The sequence below is a fragment of the Brachionichthys hirsutus genome, chromosome 8, assembly GCF_040956055.1.
Source record: "Brachionichthys hirsutus isolate HB-005 chromosome 8, CSIRO-AGI_Bhir_v1, whole genome shotgun sequence".
In the NCBI taxonomy this organism is placed as follows: domain Eukaryota; kingdom Metazoa; phylum Chordata; class Actinopteri; order Lophiiformes; family Brachionichthyidae; genus Brachionichthys; species Brachionichthys hirsutus.
The window spans coordinates 7,883,562-7,904,782 of record NC_090904.1 but is presented as its reverse complement, the minus strand read 5'-3'; the positions used below and the strand labels follow the sequence as shown (position 1 = coordinate 7,904,782).

The window sequence follows — 21,221 nt, the reverse complement described above, 5'->3', positions numbered from 1 at the left end:
ACTAAGTGAGTCACAAGTTACTGTCAACTAACCAGAATGGTTACTGCGCTCATCGTGCTGACAGCGATGTCGTCGCTGAATATCTATGGCTGTAATGTCCTTAAAGCTGCTCGTGTAAAAGGTACAAGCGTTCCATAGAAGCAAAAAGTAGCTTATTATACAATTAAACAGCAAAAGTGGCACACACAAAATGGATCTTATTAAAAAGGAAATTACTGCAAAAATAAAACAAGAATTTCCTGTAACTCTGTGGATGATGTTCAGGTTTTTGCAAAGCAAAAGGATACCAAGAAAAAATAAATGAACACATCGAAAAAGTTTAGACAGCATTCAAAAAAAGAAACCTGATGGAGACAGGAATTACATTTGGTTTGGAGAAAAATCACATCACAGACTACAAGCATGAAATAAAGCATGTTAGATCTATGAGCAGCACACTGCATAGTCTACATAAAACACAGTCACTCAATTAGGTCATTTAATGCAACCACCAATTTGAACAAAAGTTAACATTGAGAAGTAGTTTAACAAGCTTGTCAATTCATTACAAAACAGTGATCAAGCTTCATAAGCAGTGAAAGAACACCATATTTTAGATTACCTATAATAATGCAATACTACGAGATAATACAGAAGGTACAGCTAAAACAGTCATCTACTGTACGTAAAGTAAATGTAAGAAAAGAAGCTTACTCGTGTTTAGGACAAGAGCATTTGGATATTTAAGCTTATATTTTTGTTGCTAAAATCTTCCATAGAAATGCGTCATTTATTTAACACCAGATATAATTCCTGTGATATTATAAAAAACAGAGTCAAATACCTCAGCAAATACCTTTGACATCGGCTTAGCAGCCTCAACGTAGCCGCAGAGTATCAAATGCGCTAAAACGAGTGCATTTTTTACAGTTCGACTGCAAATAATGACGTCATAAGAACGACACCGAGGTTAGTGAGTGCTGCTCTAATAATAAAATACATTTAAAGGTCATTTTAGATAAATGGCCCATTCTAATTTTATACATCTCTCCAAGAAAATAAACACCAGACCGTCTTCTTATTTGCTATAGATGCCTACCGGTACATTTACAGAATTCCGCCCGTGAATAATAAAGTATATATCTATCTATTTTTTAGCATTGATAAGGAAGGTGATACAACATTTCTTTACGGGAGTAATGTAACAAAGCAGACAGAAAACTTTAAAGCCATTTCAAGCACTAGGGCAGAAACAAACGCAATCCAGGCTCACAATCACATTGTAAAGTCGTTATGGCTCATTTGCAAGAAATAAATTGCACAAAGTCAACATCCAGCATAGAGATCCCGACATTTCATATTCACATTTCTGCTCACCTGATTAATTTATTTCCAATAGTCATTTGCCTTTTAGGTTCAATTTGGTCCAGTTCCTTCTGAGAAACATCTGGAGTGTCATTTTAAGTAAGGTCGGGCGGCACAAACAGGAAGTTGATAAGTGTCAAAAAGAAGCTAATGAAGGGCTCAGATTACAGGCTTTTCAGGCAGATTTAATCACGATCTTCACAATCAAAGGAGAAATCTGTGGGGTCTGCGAGGGTTCAGAACTCACAACCCTAAAAAAAAAAAGGTTAAAAAGCTGGTGAGTTTCAGAGTTTTGACTGTTTGGAATCTGAAGAGACCCTTTTCCCCGTATGAAGCATTTGAACAATTCTTACAATCAAAACTATTGCTTAATGCTAATTTAACCAGTTAAACAAATAGCCATTAACATTTCACAACTATAACCCGTCCCTGCCGCAGCTACTTGGCACAATTTATTGATACGTGACTGAAAAGCTACCAGAAGCTTAAAATGATCAAAGAGCCAAACTGTCTGGAAGCAAATCGAGCCAAACACAACACAAACGAGTGGCGTGTGGTTACGCTTTACCGTCGTAGCCAAGCAGCGTGCCACGCTTATTTCTGTGGGAAGCAGCGAGAGAAGCAAAAATTGCCGTGACCAGTAAAATAAATGCCGAAACATAAACTACGCATCCTGTGAAGAGGATCAAACACAACCCAGGTAAAAGCCTTCTCTCGTCTCATGGGTGGATGACACTGGGTACCGTTGACATTCAGGTTTGCCAAGGGCTGGTTCCGCTGCAGACTAATACCTGTGATTAAAAACAGAAAGTTTAGTTGGGTGATACTTAAACCTACACAAATATATTATCATTTACTATTAAATACGTCAGGACTTGACTGGTGACACAAACATCCAAACGCACTCCCACTCTAGGTGGTCATTTTGATATTTTAATCATCTCTAAAATTAATTAATTCATCTTCCTGACCGCTTTTGTTACCGTTACCGGTTCATTAACCAGTGCACTGGTCTGTGGTAATCGGTAAACAAGCATTACTATACTGTACCTGTAGTAGTTTGGTTTAAAAGGGCCGTTCTTATTCAGGCCCAGGTATTTTGCCTGCTCGTCTGTAAGTTCGGTCAGGTGAGCTTCGAAAGTGGCCAGATGCAGGCTGGCGACGTATTCGTCTGAAATACATTTAAAAGATTTACTGAGACAGTCAGACGTGGATCAGCACGACGCGCTCTGAGGTCGCAGCCGGGGCGGCGGCAGCACGGGGTCATCGGGGGGGTCATAGGGAGGGGTCATCGAGCGTCTACAGGTGGCTCACCCATCTTCTTAGGAAGCAAATACACATCCTGCTTGTACCGCGCCTCAGGAGCGTTGTACAACTCGATTAGTGCCAGCGCCTGAACACAGACACGGCGCGTCAGACTGGTGAAGCAGGACGCACTAAAACACGCGTGGTGGTGAATAATAACTGGACTGAACGACCGGTTGATGACTTAATGGCCGGGCTGTTTCATAGCGCCGTTACCTGAGTGGTGGCTGTGATGGACAGGACAAACGTCGGGACCGTAGAGCAGCTGAGGTTCAGGAGACGTCCCTGCGGAGGAAAAGACTCCGTCATCAAGGAGGCAGGCATTTTAACAGCCTGCTTCAATACTGCTGGTAGAATCTAATGACACCTTTGATCTAAAGACGACAGCACGGTGCTGCTCAAGAGAAAGCGTACGCATGCTCATCACTACATTCACCGTAATGTAAAGTACTGTTGCAGAAATAAGGAGCCTTCCTGAGTTGTGGTAGTAGTTCCGTTTATGTCCTATGCTGCAAGTTAACGTACCGTTAGTCACCGTTTATTCATGCAAATGAGATTAAAACCTGGACAAGGAAGTTTAACCAGAAGTCATTTTCAAAACGCATCTCATATTTTGTATTTACTACCTCAGCCAGAAGGATGATCCTCTTTCCATCGGGCCAAATGACGTGATCAACCTGAGAGCGCACTCTCTCCCAGGTCAGCTCAGGGGTGCGAAGGCTCGCCTGCGAGCGGGGAGACAAACAACGGTGGGGGGGGGGGGGGTTCGTTTAGCGACGGGGTCTTTGGAACGTAACTCCGCCGTTGAGCGAGGACCAGCTGTATGCTGCTGGTTCAAACACGCTCTCACTACAAGCGCTAACTCACCACGTCAATCTCCGTGTTGGAATGGCCCATGTTGCAGACAATGGAGCCGTTTTTCACCCGATCGAGTTGGTCTCTGGTCACGACATTCTTGTTCCCTAAAGAAAGGCAAGCGCACGCCTTCGTTTGGAACGGACGGCCATCGAAACGCAGCCCCTCGTCCGTGTTTTGCTTTACCAGTGCATGTTATGATGACGTCGACCTGGCGAATGACCTCGTTCAGTTTGACCACCCTGAATCCATCCATACTGTTTGTACGACACGGTAGAAAGTAAAAGTGTTCAGCAGAGACGAAGGGGAAAGCCTTTCTTATTCGCGAGCTGAAGGGCCGGGCTTCGCGTTGCACTAATGAAGTCAGTCCGAGTTAACCACCTTCCAATAATGTTTGTTACACCACGAACTGAACTTGCTGTCCCACTATGGGTCCTCTCTCGTTTTCCTCACCAGGCCTGCAGCCCACAGATAGGATCCACCTCCGTTACGTAGACGACGGCTCCCAGAGCTTTCAGAGCGGCGGAACAACCTTTCCCAACCTGCAAAGACGTGATGATGCACAGGATGCCTCACACGGGGAACGTATGCAAATTATCCTGGCTATGTAAAAGACATATTAAAGACAATATTTAAACTACCGAAGATTTATATATTGATCACAGGAAGTCTACTAATCTCAATTCCCTGGAAACGTCAGCTTTATGATTAAGATACATGTGGCAGGTTAATGCTACAGAAAGTACCTCACCTCACCATACCCACATACGACCACTTGTTTGCCTCCGAACATGACATCTGTCGTTCTCTTCAAGCTGGAAAGATTCCAGAAGAGAAAAATCAGTGAATCTTTAGGTGGTAAAGCCGAACAGCCTGGATCCTTCACAAAATCTGGCAACTTAACACCGATACCTGTAAAATGCTATTTCACTCCGTTCGCCCCAAAAAAGGCCTGCCTTAACTTCAAAGAGTCCTCAGTAATATGGGAAGTCCGTGGAATATAATAAAGTTAACACTACACATATCAGTCTCATTTAATATCCCACTACCACAAATCTTTTAGTAAAAAAAAAGGTGCAAAGATCAGTAATACCATAAATCTTGAGTGTGTGGAAAAGTGTGAGGCGCCCATGCAGAGATGTGTTGACATTGTTAAGGGTAACAGACACTATATATGCCCCCCGGGGCAATCATTGACAGGGTACTAAACGCAACTTGGTGTTTAACTTTGTAGCGCGTGCAGTTTGGGAGCAGTTCAAAGGAAAACCATGGAGGGGATTTGTGACGGGTGGACCAGCTGTTCTGGGATACCAGCAACATCCCTGCAAAAGTCACACGGAGCAGCTGATGACCCAGCAGCAGAGGAAAGGCTATGCTAAACGCATTTTCTTCAGAATAATGGTTCCTTCTCAACTCGTGCGGCAGTTTATTAACAAAGCTGCGCAGCGCCTCGACACCTGATGGACCCCCCCCCCCCCCCCCCCGAGACCAAAGATTAGATCAAACCGAATCTCACTCACCCGTCCAAGATTGACTCTCTGCAGCAGTACAGGTTGTCAAACTTCTGCTTCGTCACGGAGTCGTTGACATTCATAGCAGGTACGCACAGTTTTCCAGCTTTGGAAAGCTGATACAACCTGAAAAGTAGAAGGTTGTGTGTGTGTGTGTGTGTGTGTGGCTTTGGGTGTGAACCGAATCCTTTATAGTTCGTGTACATCTCGTAGGAAGTGACTTACCTGTGAACCCCGGTGACGCTCTCCTCCACGATGCCCCTGATCTTCTTGAAAACATTGGGGTATTTCTTGTACATCCAGTGTGTCAAGTCTCCTCCATCATCAAGGACCTCACAGAGATAAAAAAAAAAAAAAAAAAACAGTATTTACATTATGAAAATTAAAGTTTCAATATTTAAAGCTCATACTTAAAAACTATTACCAAGACAAATGTATTTCTTGTGAGACATATAAACTACGTATCGATTTGCCTGGATCAGGTGTGTCCAAACTGTTCCACGGAGGGCCGAGCCGCTCCAGGTTTTCTTTCCAACCATCTCTTCTCTCTTCTGGGAAGGAACACCTGCAGCGTCTCGGCCCTCCACGGAACAGTTCGGACACCCCTTGGCTAGACAACTCACTGATCACCGTCTATCATCACACACAGAAGATCAACATGGATACGTTCCTCCCTACCATGTTGGGCTGCCATCCCTCAGCGTTGGCACAGCGATCGATGCACCACCAGAAGTCATCCTCAGACTCCCCCTTCCAGGCAAACACAGCCACCCCTGAAGCACAGCAGAAAAGCATGACATCGACGATCACGTCGGTGTGGCGTCCAGTGCGGCGCACAATTATTTGCACTGAAATAATTCTACGTTGCGTATTTCTCAGGAGTCGACCGAGAATGTGAACACGGTTAGCGTGAAAGAACACGATGGAGCACGACTCTGAAGTGGCTCCGAGTTAAAAGGGAAACCTTTAGTGAAAGGTTAAACATCTCTCACTGAGGAGTAGCTGTGAAGTCACCATCTCACTCACATACACCCCCCCCCCCCGGCTCCACTGCGGATGCTTTAGCCGTCTCCTAGAGACCGAGATAAAAGGCTCACGTGGCGCCGTTACTTCACCGAAAGGCTTCATTTACGTCTTAGCATTTTCTCCACGGGGCTGATTTCCATTAGTTCATCTCACATTTCCAAGCAGCATCCCGTCGTTGCAAAACACACGAGACGCCCACGTGGCAACGGGCGTGATTTTAATATCCAGAGTCCTGCCTGGACTCATCCTCCGCAACGAAACGTTCTTCGCTTCGCCCGCCCGCTCGCTTACCGGCCTCCGACAGAGCAGCAGCCACCTCGTTCTGGGTAGAGTAGATGTTACATGCAGTCCAGCGGCACTGGGCCCCAAGAGCCACGAGAGTCTCAATCAGAACCTGCAAGAACACGGAGGAACACCGACCCCAAATGAGTCCTTCTAAGTGGATTCAATAACACAGCTTAGATCCGCCCCCGAAAGACAACTATTTGTATGTTTAAAGGAAATTTAAATGCTTCTCAACACTTTGATCCATTTAATATTCTTTTGCATTGCAAAGCAAAGCGAAGTCAGTCGGAAAACGGTGACTGGAATTCTGATTCAGAGATATTTATCTCTCTGGAGGGAGTCTTTGCTCGGCTTGTTGATGCTCAAAGTCAAAAAAAAAAAGAACTCTTACTGCAGTCTGGGCAGTGATGTGAGTGCAGCCCACAATTTTGGCACCTGCCAAGGGTTTCTCGCTTTGTGCTCGCTTCCTGAGCGAGATGAGCGCCGACATATCTGAGAACGAGAGAACAACAAAAACGGGTGAACGAGGGAAAGAGCAGCAACACAGACGAGTACAAAAAACAAATATCTGATATCTACTAAATGACGCTTGATGTGAACGCGGCACACGCGGTGCATTTAGACGAAGCTCCTTCAAGGCTCTCACCTTGTTCTGCAATCTCAATCTCCCGCCGTCCAAACTCGCCCTGCTTGATGTTCTTAACGCAGAAATCGCTGCTGCCCTTAGCGTTGACCTGAGCTTTGTCTCGCGGAGAGCTCTCATCGTCGGAGCTATCCGTGTAGGATGCAGCTGTAAAAAATAGAATAAAAAAAGAACTCTCAAAAGCTCAGCAAATTAAAGGCTCCCAGGAGGAAACTGAGGCCAAATGAAAGAAAATGAGAATAAATAATAGGACAGAGCGAGAGCCAATAGATCTGTCTCGGCGTCCTACCGGAGCTGTAGCTGTCCGTGGAAGACTGAGAGATGGAGCGGGACAGGGAGCGCCGACCCGCTTTGGTGGGGAACCTGCTGAACTCCTGCTTGTCCTCCACAAACTGGATTTGCTGTTTGAAGGAAACTATTATGTCACACACTGCACACGTAATATTTTCATACGTGGTTTTAAATGAGTCTTTATGATTGCTGGGCCGCTGCTTTGACAACGAGCATCATTGCTAAAGACGCTCAAGCAATACGAGCGCCCTGTTCGTACTAGAATGCGTTCTTTGTTGGACAAAAGCGCGCGTGCGTGTGTGTGTGTGCGTGTGCGTTTGCAGGAAGGCGTGGCGTTTTCCTTGTCTGTACCTCGGTTGATATGTGGTCAGATAACTTTTCTATCACAGTAACCTGATTGTTTTCTGCAGGGTTACGTGCATTGAAGCAACATGACCCAGTTTGATTTTTTTTTTTTTTTTTACTTCCTCTAAGTGCTGTGACATCATCGTCTTAGACAATGTATATGCACCGGAGCACAAGCACGACCCCAAATGAACCGAGATACTCGGAGAATATTCTGATCTTTCTAGGACCATTAAAATCAGTAACATGTGAATGACAGTGTGTGTGTGTGTGTGTGTGTGTGTGTTACCGTGACCCCATTTCTGTTTAACCATTTGCCAGCGGCAGCTGCAGCATCAGCTCTTAGCCACGCATCTTTCCTAATCGCACACGGACTCGGTGAGCACGACCGAGTTCAGAAAAACGTCTATTTGAGATTTAAAAAAAGGCAACGCAGCGTTCAGTGCGAATTAAATTCCTCCCAAGAAGAGAATGAGGATGTGAAACAACTATGAGGAGGCCGACATATAAACTTCGGGCTGAGTTTACAGCTGATTGACAAGCCTGCCAGAGTATCATGTACAGCAATCTAAATGTAATTTCCGCTATCCCAGCATTAAAGCTGCGTTCAGAAGGCGCGTTGGAAGTTGTGCCGTCGCCTTCGGCTTCTGTTGCACGTCCGGATTCGTTTTACCGTCATGATGGAAACTCATAAACAGTTCATATTTAATAAAGTCAGCGACACGCTTCCAGTCAATTAATTATATCTTAAATCGCTTTACTTCATTTGGAGCGAGGAAGATCAGAGCGAAGAGCCGTCAGCTCATTAAGGGAGCATCAACACAGTGCGAACGATGGATGACCTATGGTGACCTTGTGGGGACAGACCCAGTGGGGATTGACCCAAAAATGATCTCAGAATGTACATTTTGTCTTTAACTGTACAGTATATTCCCACTCGGTGTCCGGATGCAAGCCTTCCTTGTTCCTGGAGAGTGTCAGTTCAGAACTTTCTTTCGTTTCTCGTTTCCTGCATTGAATATTTGGGGAAATTGAGCAAACTAGGTGAAAGAAACCTGAACCAGTCTTCCTGATCGATGACGCATACGAGACTGCAGTTGATCCACTAACAGAGGCATGTCTTGCATGCTTCCTGCAGGCGGTTGTAACGCATTTTGTAACGCAGGTACCGGTAAGTCAGGTAACGTTACTGCGTTACTCGGGCCGAGTTGAGAAGCTTTACCTTTTTGACCGGCTTGTGCGCGGGGACGGCGCCGAAGGCGGACGACAGCTCCGCCACGTTCGTGTCGCTGTTCTTGCCGACAGTCATAGCGGAGTATTTCTCCGCCACGTTCTCGCTCTCTTTCGCCTCTTTGCTGGCCTGTTTGGTCTCCAGCTTCGCCTCGCCGGCCGGGTCTGACATGTTAACGTTTTAATACCGGTGATATCCCCCGAGCTGCTAGCTAGCAGCAGAGCGCGCCGCGATAGAGAGGCTTTCAGATTAAATGCGCGTAAAAACAAAAAAAAAACCAAACCGGATGTAAAAACCCGAGTGACTGTATTTAATGGTCCACTTCGTTTTATTGTTTATCGACCCACTGTCTATTTAGACGCGGCGGCGGATAGGATAGGATAGGATAGGATAGCCTCCCGGCTCAGCTGTCATCCGGCTGAGCAGCTTTGTGGGCGGTAACCATCGAGACCGAAGGGGCGTTTAATTTATTCAAGCTGCGTTCACTGAACCTCGGATAACTAACAGACACACTCGCGTCGCGTTGGGTTTATGATTGTTTGGGCTACTTAACGCGCTGTAGAACCGTGTCTTGAAGCAGCTGGAATCTTTTGTAAATCATTTACTCTCTTGCAATATAAGCAGAACATTTCCACGAAGGATTTGGAGGTTAAAGTACAGTATTTCCTATTTTTTATATCTGAAAAGTAGATTAAATTGATTTAATCTATCTATCTATCTATCTATCCATCTAAAAAACAAATTGCTCGTTTTCATCACCACACTGTCATTTGCCTCAGACAGGGTAATAAACACAGTACAGTATATTCCCACACCACAAACGCATCACAAAGCCCGCCTTCAATGCGCATGCTCACTGTTACCGCGCGACATTGTTATTATTAGGTTTTTCTATCTCAATGGTGCTTGATTGCAATACCACATGCTTGCTGGTTGCCCAGTGTAAATGCATTATTCTACTCCTATCTTAGGCCTTGAACGGAGTGGAGATAACAGGTATAAACGAATCTGTATAATGTGTATAAAAACCTTATTGAACCGTGTATTTCATGTTGAGGAAGGATTCAGATGAACGGAAATGTAAACTGTGAAATGAAAGTGTAAACATGAAGATGTAACTGAACTGAGAAACATCACATTCGCCTGAAGTGGGTGAGAAAAAAATATAATATTTTCAGGATAACAATGCTCTGTCTTGTAGACCTTTCCCTTCATCCTCGCTGACACTCTCCTATCACAGTGTGATAGGAGAGTGTCAGCCTGCCTGCACACGATTCTTCACCTCCTTTCCACGTTCTCCATCACTCTGCACTGTTGACCCTAAAGGTACCTGAAGTCCTCAACCTTTCTGTTAGCATACTGTGACATATATATATATACCGTATGTATGAATACATAAATATATAAATCCATTTCCTATAGATTAGGGTTACAATCTACATATATCCAATGTGCGTTGTAGTGGAATATGATTAATTATCTATATGTTTATTTCGTTAGAATTGGTTAGGGTTATATTGATGGATGTTTTACTATTTTTCAAAGATAAATAAACATACCAAACAAATGTTATGTCATAGAGAGGAAATCTGAATCTACCTAAATCTTAAAACTGTACTCACTCTTCCTTGGAACCAGATTTAATCAGGATTTCTACAAACATGAGTGATCACATAACTTCCCAAATTCTTTTTAAAGATTGCCATTTTCAAAAAACACAAATTACCCAGGCAAACACGGTGGTTACTTCGTCTGTGGATCAGAGAAGTTTCCTTCCCTTTTCTAATCCATTTACAAAGTAGTTTGAAGTAGATTATTGTCGCCTTCATTGCATTTTAATGGTTCGATCTTTCACGCGGCTCTACCGCCTGTAAGAGGCGATTTCAGAAATCATACTAGGGTGAAGCCACTTCCTGTCATACGCTGCTTTCTATTGGCTTAGCCAGGTAGTCTGCCCGATTCTAACGAATGATCACATAATCAAGCTAAATTTAACCAACCCGACGAGCCAAACCAGTGAATGTTAGCCAATCAGAGGCAGAGAGGGGCGGGACATTCCTTCACCGTAGTAGGGTGCAGAATTTAGCGCTCGAACTGGTTGCGCTGCTCACAGAACATTATCATCACGCCATTTTCCACCGACGACGGAGAGGAGCGAACGAACCAGCCAGGTGAGCGTTCGTAGCCTAAGCGGCAGTTATTGCGGTGGAGCTTGTATTGAATTCTTAACTATGTGCCGAGAAGTCGTTTCTAAAACGTTATATTTTGGTCGATCGATTGTATCGCCGTCGCAGTTTAATCCACAATGTGGCTCCTTAATACTAGGCCAGAGAAAGACGGCCGCCATTTTAGCACTCGCTGGATAGCCATCGGCTAGCACAGGCCTCCGTCATCACTATTAAGTGTTTAATCATTTAATGTACTTCTCATATGTGAAACAGAACATTTTGGCGGTGGAATAATGCAAATAGTTTGATGGTAATCGGTCTTATTTTCACTAGTCAACATTGTTTTAGCTAACAAGAATAGGCTACTTCCTGTTCGGCTAAAGTTAGCATACTGTTTCGAGGCCTACAAAAGGCCTTTAGCTTCGTGCATGGTTAAGAATTGATGGCGGCGGCGGTTCTTGCGCAGTGAAGCATCGGTACGGTTTTTGCATCTATCCTGCACACATGTTCGGTGTCGGCCTGGATAAATCCGTCTTTTGTGTAGTATAAGAATAAGAATGCTGCCATTTTCGCTCCACACATCCGTTAAAGCAAAGTCTTTTGTTTTATTTTCAGATCTCAATCATGCATCGCGATTGTCCTCTTGACTGCAAAGTCTACGTTGGAAATTTGGGCAACAATGGAAACAAGACGGAGCTGGAGCGCTCGTTCGGCTACTACGGTCCTCTGCGCAGCGTGTGGGTGGCCAGAAACCCTCCGGGCTTCGCCTTCGTGGAATTCGAAGACTCCAGAGATGCGACAGATGCCGTGCGGGAGCTTGACGGAAGGTAGGATACAATCCAAATCAATCCAGAGGTCTGCACGATTAGCTTTGTTTCCTCTCTTGTTAAAGCTACAGCGTTTCTTGGGCGTCTGGTTGTTTTTTCAGGACAATGTGCGGCGGCCGGGTGCGAGTAGAGCTGTCTAACGGTGAGAAGCGCAGCCGCACCCGCGGGGCTCCTCCATCGTGGGGCAGCAGACGTCCTCGGGACGACCGGAGACGCAGCCCAGCGCCCAGGCGAAGGTGACCCGTGTTGTTGTTTGACAGTGACCCGGCACAGGCAACGGTTTTTCTTGTCTGTGATTTAATGGTTTCCCCCCCCCCAATGACCCGCCTGATGTTTCCTGGTAATGGGTTTAAGTTTCTCCATTCTAGGCATTATGATATGTTTTGTTTCTGATTTAGACATTTATAATTGATGCATTGATTTCATTATCGATGTTCAGAGCTCAATTTTTTATTAATGAGGCCTAATGGAAATTAATATTCAAATATTTGGGAATTTCATAGGAATAAGTCATTACCTTTCATATATTTCATAGTTGAGCCTTTTCATTGCGAAATGCATTTGAATTTTGGCCTTAGAGACTGTATATCTGTGTGCGGCAGTTATGCTGCTTTTTGGGGTTTGTATTTTTTGTGCATTCTCAAAAAGTTAAACTTCCAAAAGTGGCAGATGACATGAAAAGAAAGAAATGGGCACATCCTATGTTGGGGGGGGGGGGGGGGGTGTAATCTGTTTGACATTTTGGGGAGTACCAAATGTAATAATTTTATCTTTTGTTTGAGGATGCCTTTTACTTTCCATCTATATTAATAAGAATGAAACCCGTTGCAGAGCCACCACCATGCCTCTTCTCACCATCCTCTGAGTCAGTCAACTAGTCCTCTTTCAGCATCATGTGACTGCTGACCATCGTGCCCCAATCAGCTTGGCTGGTGCTGTCACATGACCCAGGCATGGCCAGTCATCAGGTTCCACCAACCCATTGGTCCCTCAGCATGCCGTTCTCAACCTCCTCTTCCTTCAGCCTTAACCCAAACGGCAGCGGGCCGCCGCGCATTCTCGACCAATCAGCGTATTGCGTTCCCAAATGTCTACAACCTACCAACGGCAGCTTGGCTAACCATTTAAAGCAGGAAAAAAGCCACAGCCAGCCCCCCCATCTGCCTGCCACCTAATCACCTCGCAGCATCTGGCCAGTCCTAATCAACCAATTCTACCTTCCCGGTCGACAGTCTGCCTCCTTTTCGTCATATCTAGCTTGTTGAAAACCGAAAGTACGAGTAAGTTTTCCTGCTTCATTCGTACACTGCTCGTTATAATTTTCAAAGTGAAGAGACAGTAGTTAGCATTTAACTGGGTCAGTCTGGACCTTCACATTTCAAACTATTGCAGTTCAGTATTCATCTGGGGTCTGAGCAGAATTATGAGGTCACACAAGTCAAAATCTTCTCAGCCCCCAAATTACGGTAGTATCACCTTTCTTTGTGTGCGCTTTATGGTTGGCTTTGGTCTGGTCACTTTACAAGACTTATTCAATGTGACCTTTGTATTGCTTTAGTACCTAGTGGCCCCTTTGAAATGTGATGGACTAGTTTCATGCAGAGGGTGGCCTCTTTATTCCTGCACCACGGCCAGTCCGCAGTGCAGCGTTCAAGCTTCTGATGTTAGGTAGCTTATTTTATTAACTTGAGACCCTCGCACCCCGAACATTTATAGATTTGATTTGTAGGGCATGTCTTGGTTTACCACTACGAATTTAAAAAAAAAACTGGAATATAAATCACACTGGTGACACTTACATTAAAGATACACATGGCACTGTGGGATAGGTGGGAACGTTTCTGAACACCTTCCATCTTTATGTACAGGGCCCATTGCCAGTGAGTTGTGCTTTCTGATTGAGATAGTGTTCCTGGAAATACTACAGTTGACACATGGCTGTGTTGGGGGCCCATATATATATATATATATGAAAAGGGTTAGGACAGTCTGCGGCGCTGTGGACAGTATGTGTTCGATCTTGACCTTTCTTTTGTCTAATTTTTCCTGAACAGATCTCCACGCAGGAGGAGCTTCAGCCGCAGTCGCAGCAGGTAACATGGAGGAATCCTAACTAGGCCCGTGTTTGGTGGCGCTGTTAGCAACTCGCGCGTCTGAAACGTGACCCAGGCTGCATTTGAGAATGGTGCAGGACTAAGCATCAGAACTCTCGGCCATAGAGGGATTTTTTTTTTTACCTGCATTAGCTGGAAGACAGTTAACCAGCTCCAGCTGTTATATTCTCAGAGCATTGATGCATTTTATCAAGTTAATCTAAGGCACCTGGAAGTGGAAGGTTTGCTAATACCGTATTGGCCCGAATATAACACGACCCCGGATATAATACGACCCCCTCTTTTTCAAGACTCAAGTTTGAGAAAATACTTTTTGAACACCAATTTCAATTTTTATACAGAAAATAATTACAGTACATCTGAAACAAATGATTATAACAATAAATTCGAGAGAAAAAGCATGTTATTTTGCCACATTCAAATCATGCAAAAACTGTCTCACATCTTAATATCTGAACATTTAAATATGTGAACTAAAGTGCAATCACACTTGGAAATGAATGGCTGAAGCGCAGCAACACAAGATGGACGCCGGCCAGACGTGCTGAATCACTGAAGCTGCTTTATTTTACTTGCACTGTTAAACAAAACTCCGTTTCCTCCTATTGCTCGCATATCTCTGTCTCCTAGTTGCACTCTCTCTCTTTCTCTCTCACAACATATGAATAAGGAAAAACATTGCAATAAAATAATGATAGGCGTTTGCTTTAGCCTGGGGAGTTCAGTTCACCATTCGTTGTAACGATATCTGGCGCCATCTAGCGTTCAGAATGGGTATAATGTCTAGACCCCGAATATAACACGACCCGACTTTTTCAGCCTAATTTCAATGCAAAAAACATCGTGTTATATTCGGGCCAATACGGTACTTCCCGAATGTTATCTGTTGGTGTGAGGGGAAAAGGCTGAGTCATTGGGATTAGGATCTGTGCAGGATATTAATTGTAGTAATGAACATATTCGCTTAATGGTGCTGGTTGATTTGGCTTTTGCAGGTCTTTCTCAAGAGACAGGAGGAGGGAGAGATCCCTGTCCCGGGACAGGAACCACAAACCTTCGAGGTCCTTCTCGCGGTCAAGGAGGTACGTTTGAACCTTCTCAGGATCATTTCAAATTATATTTCCCAATTTTAATTTGGAGCATTCAGACTCGGGCATTTTGTGTTAGAACTCTTGTTTCAGTTTAGTACTGCTCAGAATGTTGGCAGAATAATCTGTAAATTCTAACTAACATTGGCGATTCTCTCTTTTTCTTTCTGTAGTCGCTCGAGGTCTGCTGACAGGAAGTAGACGAACACTTCAGGTGCGAACGGCTTTACATTTGTTGCCGTTTCCTGTGATGGACTTCAGCACGACCGAGGTCATTTTTGTGGGGGTCTTTTTTTTTAAACAGTCATACATTATAATGTTTCTGCCCTTTTTGTTTATAATAATCCAATACATTTGAGTGGGTGTGTACACGTGATGCTTCACTGAAGTTGTGTCCATCTTTTTTTTTTTTTTGTCCTGAAATAGTCGTACCGCCCAGCATTCCAGCTCACCAGTTATTCTCTCGGTTTGTTTTGTTTCAGTGAATGTGAAGTGTAGTCTGATTAGCTCCATTTGTTTTTAGGATGGGTTCGTAAGAACGCTTCCCACATGTCAAACGTACCGCTTATTTACTTCATTCTCAAGGTTTCACTTTTCACTGCAAAACCATGGCTTTGATGTAAAAAGTGTATCGACAAGTTTTCCATTGTCTTTTTTTTTGTTTGATATGTGAATGAGTCTCAATAAAAATTCCAGTTGAGTACAAAATGTTTCATTTTTTTTTTAATTGCTCTCTTCAAAAAGTGAAGCCCATATATGTTCAATCAACTTACAGTGAAGTGTTTCAGGCCTTTTTGGTATAAACAGTAGGTCTCCCGTCCCCAGTTAGGGTGACCGGATTATAACCGGACAAATGTGGGACACTTTGCAGATGCAAAACAATAATTATTATTTCCAGACATATGTTTTGTGTAATTAAGTGTCCCTCAGTATAAATTGAGTTGTGCATTTAAAGAACTGCGTATTTGACTTGTTCCGAAGTCTTTTATTTTATGTCGCTCCAGTCACCAACTCTCTTCTACTGGCCGACCGCCTGCAGGGCTTTGGTTTTGTTTTCAGCCCTATCTTTTGCTCATTTTGGCCTGGTGTGACCGGCCGTTGCTACGCCCCGTTGCCAGGGAAAATAGTGTGAGAATCGCGTGAAAGGGGGGGACGACACGTTTGCCTTCATTCAGTGTATTCTCCATCCGCCCTGCGCAATCCTTTTACAGGCGCATGCAATCGATCGCCATGCAGAAATGAAGGAGCAAAATCAGAGTTTGAAACGTAACTCATGCAACTATTTTCACAACAGATAAATCAAAGTTTATAAGAGAAAATAGAATATAAACTAAAACAATTGTATCTGTTTCTGTTGTCATTCACCTATACCTGCCAAATAAAAGCTGTCAAGCTTTATGTTATGAGTGTGTGACACTGGATTTCGGTGTGTGTTTCTAGTTCACCACTCCATATACGGTCCACGTGAACTGGCATAACACACGTACACATTCCTTTGAGTTACCCACGCACCGTGACGTCACTGAAGCGATGAGTCACGACACGCGGAGATTGGTTTTAACGCGTAATAAAAAAAAAAACCAGGAAGGCGCATTTACATTTTGATTAATCTATTTCAGAGAGGTATGTCTCGTCTCCAAAGAAGTTGGAATGCTTTGTAAAAAAAATTAATAAAGTTCCATCATAAATACTTTTATTTTCTTGTGATGACTTTTAAAAGTTTCAAACATGATTACAAAGGGTGTTTGAGTTATTTGTTAACATCTGATTATCTATATTTTTGTCTCAATCTTATGTGATAGTATCAAATAGTGATCAATCATCTATTTTAGTCTACACACGAATCAAAAGTCGCTCTTTAAAATGTAAAGTAAAACCGGATACAATGATATGCAAATCACAGAAAGACCACATGCAATAGAAAATAGCTCGAAGAGAATTACAGTTTATATAATTTATAATCATTTATAGAGCAGCAATGAACTGTGAGTCCATGCAGCGCCCAGGATGAGGTTTTCATGTAGTTTATTTATTAGAAAAACATTATTATAAACGTTACTAGCCGTTTATTTTGAATTAAATTCACCGTGGGTAAGACATTTGTTATTCCTACCCGAGATAGGTTGCCTTTGTGCTACTTGCAGCTGATTAATGGGTTTCGGTTTGGGGCCTGGTGATCTCATATGACTCAACGTGATTAGTCGATTCAATTGGGGCCTTTGTAGGGGCAGAACAAAAGCCTAAATAAGACTTGTAAATGGATGATTTGATGGGACTCAGCTGTTCTGCAGCCTCAGAGATAATAGCCTCTGATCAACGGCACAAAAGGAGAGGCTTTGTTTTGGTCACACAGTAATAAACAGTATTCAATCATTCTTTCTTTCCCGAGTTGTCTCTCTGATGACCCTTCGCTGAGATAGACAAACCTGGAACCAACAGGACTGTTAAGGGACTGATTTGCAAGGTCACATTTGGGATAAAGTGACCTTGAGGAAATTAATAAAACTCCAGGTTTGTCTTTATTGATCTTGAATGTTTGAAATAGTCCATAAGTTAAATATGAAGTGCATTTTTTTTTTGTATATCTACCTGAAGGAATAAAGTTATCCCATCACTGCTGCTGTTTCCGTATAGATCTGTTCTCATGAAACAAATAGAAGCTAAAATATATTACTGTCATGAAGGGTGAAACAGTGTGTGTGTGTATGTGTGTGTGTGTGGGCCACAGCAACAAAAATAGGACCTGCAGAATATACTACAATCAAAAAGCAATGGGCTAAATGGGCTCTTGCAGGGTTAGCCTGCAGGGTGCATCAGTGTGCAGGACAGGGGGGGGGCAGTTATTAGAAACAACAACATTTCTTAACACTTTAACATTTTATTCTTGCAGAATTGTAATATTCTAACCATAGTACAATTATTTTAAAATGTTTTTTAAAAAAAACATTCCCCCCCTCAATATATGTATTTTTCTTTCTGACTTTATTTTCGAAAATATTTAGTATACATGCACAATTTTCATATTCGATTATAGTAAAAATGCATCTTCCCCGTGGAAAATCACATCCGGGACATCGCACTGCTCCTCGTGCGCATGCGCCGTGGAGCGGGGAGCCGCGCCGCTGAGTCGTCAGAGCGTGTCCCTGGAGACCACGCCTCCGCACGGGAGGGGCGGGCTTCCGGTTCCCCGGACAAAATAAAAGTCAAGTCCAGCTCTGAATCTGTCAGAATACCGAAGAGGAGTTCTGCCTGAAACTCAACACCGTTCATCGCAGTGATTTTTATCAGCCTGGAATTTTATTTTTGGGGGTTTTTACGCCAAATCCTTTGAAAAACTACAAACAAGAAGAAAATATTTTCTCTCTCTATCGACTGGACCTGATGTAAGTAAAGTTCTACCACTACTCGTTATAATAACTGCGTCGAGGTAATAACCTGCCGCTATAGAGATTTATAACTATATTTTAATTCATGCTTTAGTTTTAGAACAGAGTTGTTTTTACACGAGTCTGTGTGTGTGTGTGTGTGTGTGTGTGTGTGTGTGTGCGTGGTGAACGAGCCCCAGTTTCACGTGGACCGGGCCGGGTCCGTGGAGTCTGTTGACTCTGGAGCCGGTGTCTCCGCCGGAGCACGTTCCACTCACGGAGCCGCCCCGTCTGCTTGTGACGTCATACCCCATGACGTGGAAGTTGGAAAATGTGATGGTTTTATAGGAAAAGAAGAACCCAAATTATACTCCACTCCACAATAGGTGGGGATTTAGAAGATTAAAAAAATTAGATGTTGATTTTTGGATAATGACTAGTTATTTTATTATTTTTTTAATAATGTACATTAACACGAGGAATGGTAAAATATATGCACGCATGAGTTCTGTAAGATCCTCATGGGTCCGGGAGGTTTCCCTGGAAACCGTTTTATAAACCTTCATCCAGTTATAGACATGACTGAGCTATAGTTTAAAAGCTTGAATTTAAAGTGTTGTTATTGTTGTTGTTTTTAACATCACTGTAATCCCTAATTTGTTTTTAATTAAATTAATTGACAGGGATAAATAAATACCAATTCCCATCACGTGTTGTTCAAATCTCCCCCCCCCCCCCCCCAATAATCACATCATTCACACAAACAGAAACACTTTCTGTGATGTCATCAAAGCTAATCATTGTTGTCTCGTATTGCATTGTTCCATTGTTACAATGGCCTCTCGTCTCCTGATGTTCTTCGGCTGCGTAAGGAGGGTGGGCTGGAACATATTCTTCTGGAACATATTCTTCTGGAACATATTCTTCTGGAACACATTCTGCTGGAACATTTCCTCAAATGGGGGAGAGCCTGCAGCCCGTCCAGATCCTTTCTTTGAGCTCTAACATTTAGCTTTCCACCGCCATTCAGTCCTCGTGTGGGGGAATAAATGGCCTTTTTATTAATAGAGGTTAATAAATAGAATTCTCTTATGAGGTTGATCAGTTTGATCTGAACGTGATACCGCCACCTAGTGGCCCTTTGCGGTGGCTGCGCCCCTGCTGGGAACTTGCCCTCACATGTCTGTGTGAGTTTATGTCCAGGCATGTCCAGGTTCTTTCTGGAGGAGGGCCCAGTGAGTCACTGGTTGTCCCCCAGTAGCGCCAGTCTGAGATGAGTCTCTGTCGGGGAAACGTTGTCTCAGTAAAATCATGGTAAAATTGTTGTATTTCATTTTTCTGCTATTTTATTTTTTACAGCCTTGCATTTATTTGGGAAGGACGCCGTGCATCTTATAACTGTGCAACAAGTATCAAATGTTGATTTGAAAAAAAAAAAAAAAGGTTTAATGGGCAGAATTTAAAAAATAAAAGTTATTTTATTAAGCATGTTAATTTTAATTTACCGATGATGTCCAGCTAAAAACTAAACTGTTTTTCTCTCTCCTGATTCCTGCAGTGTAAAACCATGGCCGCTGCTTACATGCGCGTCCAGTGCGTCGTGGGGAACCGCCGCCCAGCCAGAAGAAGCCTTTTCGGTCCCGTTGACCAGGAGGAGCTGGAGCAGGAGTACCAGGCCGCCCTGCAGGAGGACCTGGAGGGGGCTTCCAGTCGCTGGGGCTTTGACTTCAAATCGGACACGCCTCTGGGGAGCAGCGATTTCCAGTGGGAAGGCATCCCATGCAACAAGATGCCACTGCTCTACAGATCCTGCATGCTGCTTGACCTGGTACAAACGCAAAGCCAGAGGTGGGCAGAAGCAGCGGTTACCCCCAAGGGAGGGGCAGGAGGGGCAGGAGGGGCAGGAGGGGAGAAGGAGAGCGTCCCATACTCCAGAGAGAAATGCGGATTCAAGATGGAGAGCCCGGAGGAGACTCCACGGAGAGAAGCGAACACGGGACTGAAGAGGAAACAGACGAGTATCACAGGTACAGATCCGGATACATTATTAAATATAACAGATGTTATTCCGTTATATTTGCATGACCTAATTTTTTTCCTGTTTTGTATCCCAACAGATTTCTATCAGGCGAAAAGAAGAGTAGTCGGGATGCCGCGTAAATCTGGCGAGTAAATCTCCTGCAACGTGCCAAAGTCCTATAAAATCCATATACCACAACGTGTACTCCGGAATACTGCAATACTTTCTATTGTCAAGTATCTATGGGATGTTTGTACCCGGTGAATCATCATCCAGCAACAGAAGGGGCTTCAGCTGCATATCAGGATCCCCCGGGGGGGGGGGTAAAGAGATATTTGATCAGAGAAGATCAAGGATAATCCCCGGAATGAGTGGATCATAATCTCGTTTGGATCACGGGGACGCCTGAGCGTGGCCTGACCGTTCCTCCTGTACCTCTTCCAGTTCGGGTGTAAGTGAGGAGCGGCTGTAACGACGAACGTGGAGATTTAAAATGCAGAGGATGGATTGTTTTGCTCTGCAGTGGGTTCTTTTATTATCCACACGATGCGGCCTTGGAGACTTTTTTTTTTTCAAACAAGACATTGTTGTATATTTAAATGCATTTGTGTATTACCTCCGCATGACCCAAAATCAATGGATGCACTTCTGTTGATAGATGCTCGTGCACAGATCCATACGTATCGTTTTATGTAAAAAATGACAAAATAGAAAAGCTATATCCTTATTTATTGTGAGATACTGTTCCTCATTTTAATTCCCTTTTTGGTTAATTATGAGAATTCAAATAAAAAAAAAATCAT

At 43.6% G+C, this 21,221-nt stretch overlaps 3 protein-coding genes across 4 annotated transcripts; 2 read left to right on the top strand and 1 right to left on the bottom strand.

Annotated features, from left to right (window-relative positions):
* Positions 1–1,901: 1,901 nt before the first annotated feature.
* LOC137898095 (S-adenosylhomocysteine hydrolase-like protein 1) lies at positions 1,902–9,007 on the bottom strand. Its single transcript, XM_068742089.1, has 17 exons — positions 8,828–9,007; positions 7,259–7,370; positions 6,973–7,116; positions 6,718–6,818; positions 6,333–6,435; positions 5,694–5,788; positions 5,241–5,347; positions 5,025–5,141; positions 4,256–4,319; positions 3,958–4,046; positions 3,691–3,761; positions 3,517–3,611; positions 3,276–3,374; positions 2,866–2,934; positions 2,659–2,737; positions 2,395–2,515; positions 1,902–1,944 (listed from the first exon to the last, which is right to left on the bottom strand). The coding sequence occupies exons 1-17, from the start codon at positions 9,005–9,007 to the stop codon at positions 1,902–1,904; spliced, it is 1,689 nt and encodes a 562-aa protein (XP_068598190.1).
* A 1,973-nt stretch (positions 9,008–10,980) lies between these two features.
* Positions 10,981–15,741, top strand: srsf3b (serine and arginine rich splicing factor 3b). Its single transcript, XM_068742152.1, has 6 exons — positions 10,981–11,007; positions 11,620–11,831; positions 11,933–12,067; positions 13,886–13,924; positions 14,941–15,027; positions 15,207–15,741. Exons 2-6 carry the CDS (start codon positions 11,629–11,631, stop codon positions 15,232–15,234), a joined length of 492 nt encoding a protein of 163 aa, XP_068598253.1. The 5' UTR covers positions 10,981–11,007; positions 11,620–11,628; the 3' UTR covers positions 15,235–15,741.
* Positions 15,742–18,356: 2,615 nt separating this feature from the next.
* On the top strand, positions 18,357–21,221 carry cdkn1a (cyclin dependent kinase inhibitor 1A). 2 transcript variants are annotated; one of them, XM_068742702.1, is made up of 4 exons: positions 18,371–18,416; positions 18,593–18,731; positions 19,957–20,425; positions 20,516–21,221. In XM_068742702.1, the coding sequence occupies exons 2-4, from the start codon at positions 18,711–18,713 to the stop codon at positions 20,569–20,571; spliced, it is 546 nt and encodes a 181-aa protein (XP_068598803.1). In that variant the 5' UTR covers positions 18,371–18,416; positions 18,593–18,710; the 3' UTR covers positions 20,572–21,221. The 2 variants fall into 2 exon arrangements, with proteins under 2 accessions (XP_068598804.1, XP_068598803.1); XM_068742703.1 differs by lacking the exon at positions 18,593–18,731 and having other exon boundaries at positions 18,357–18,416.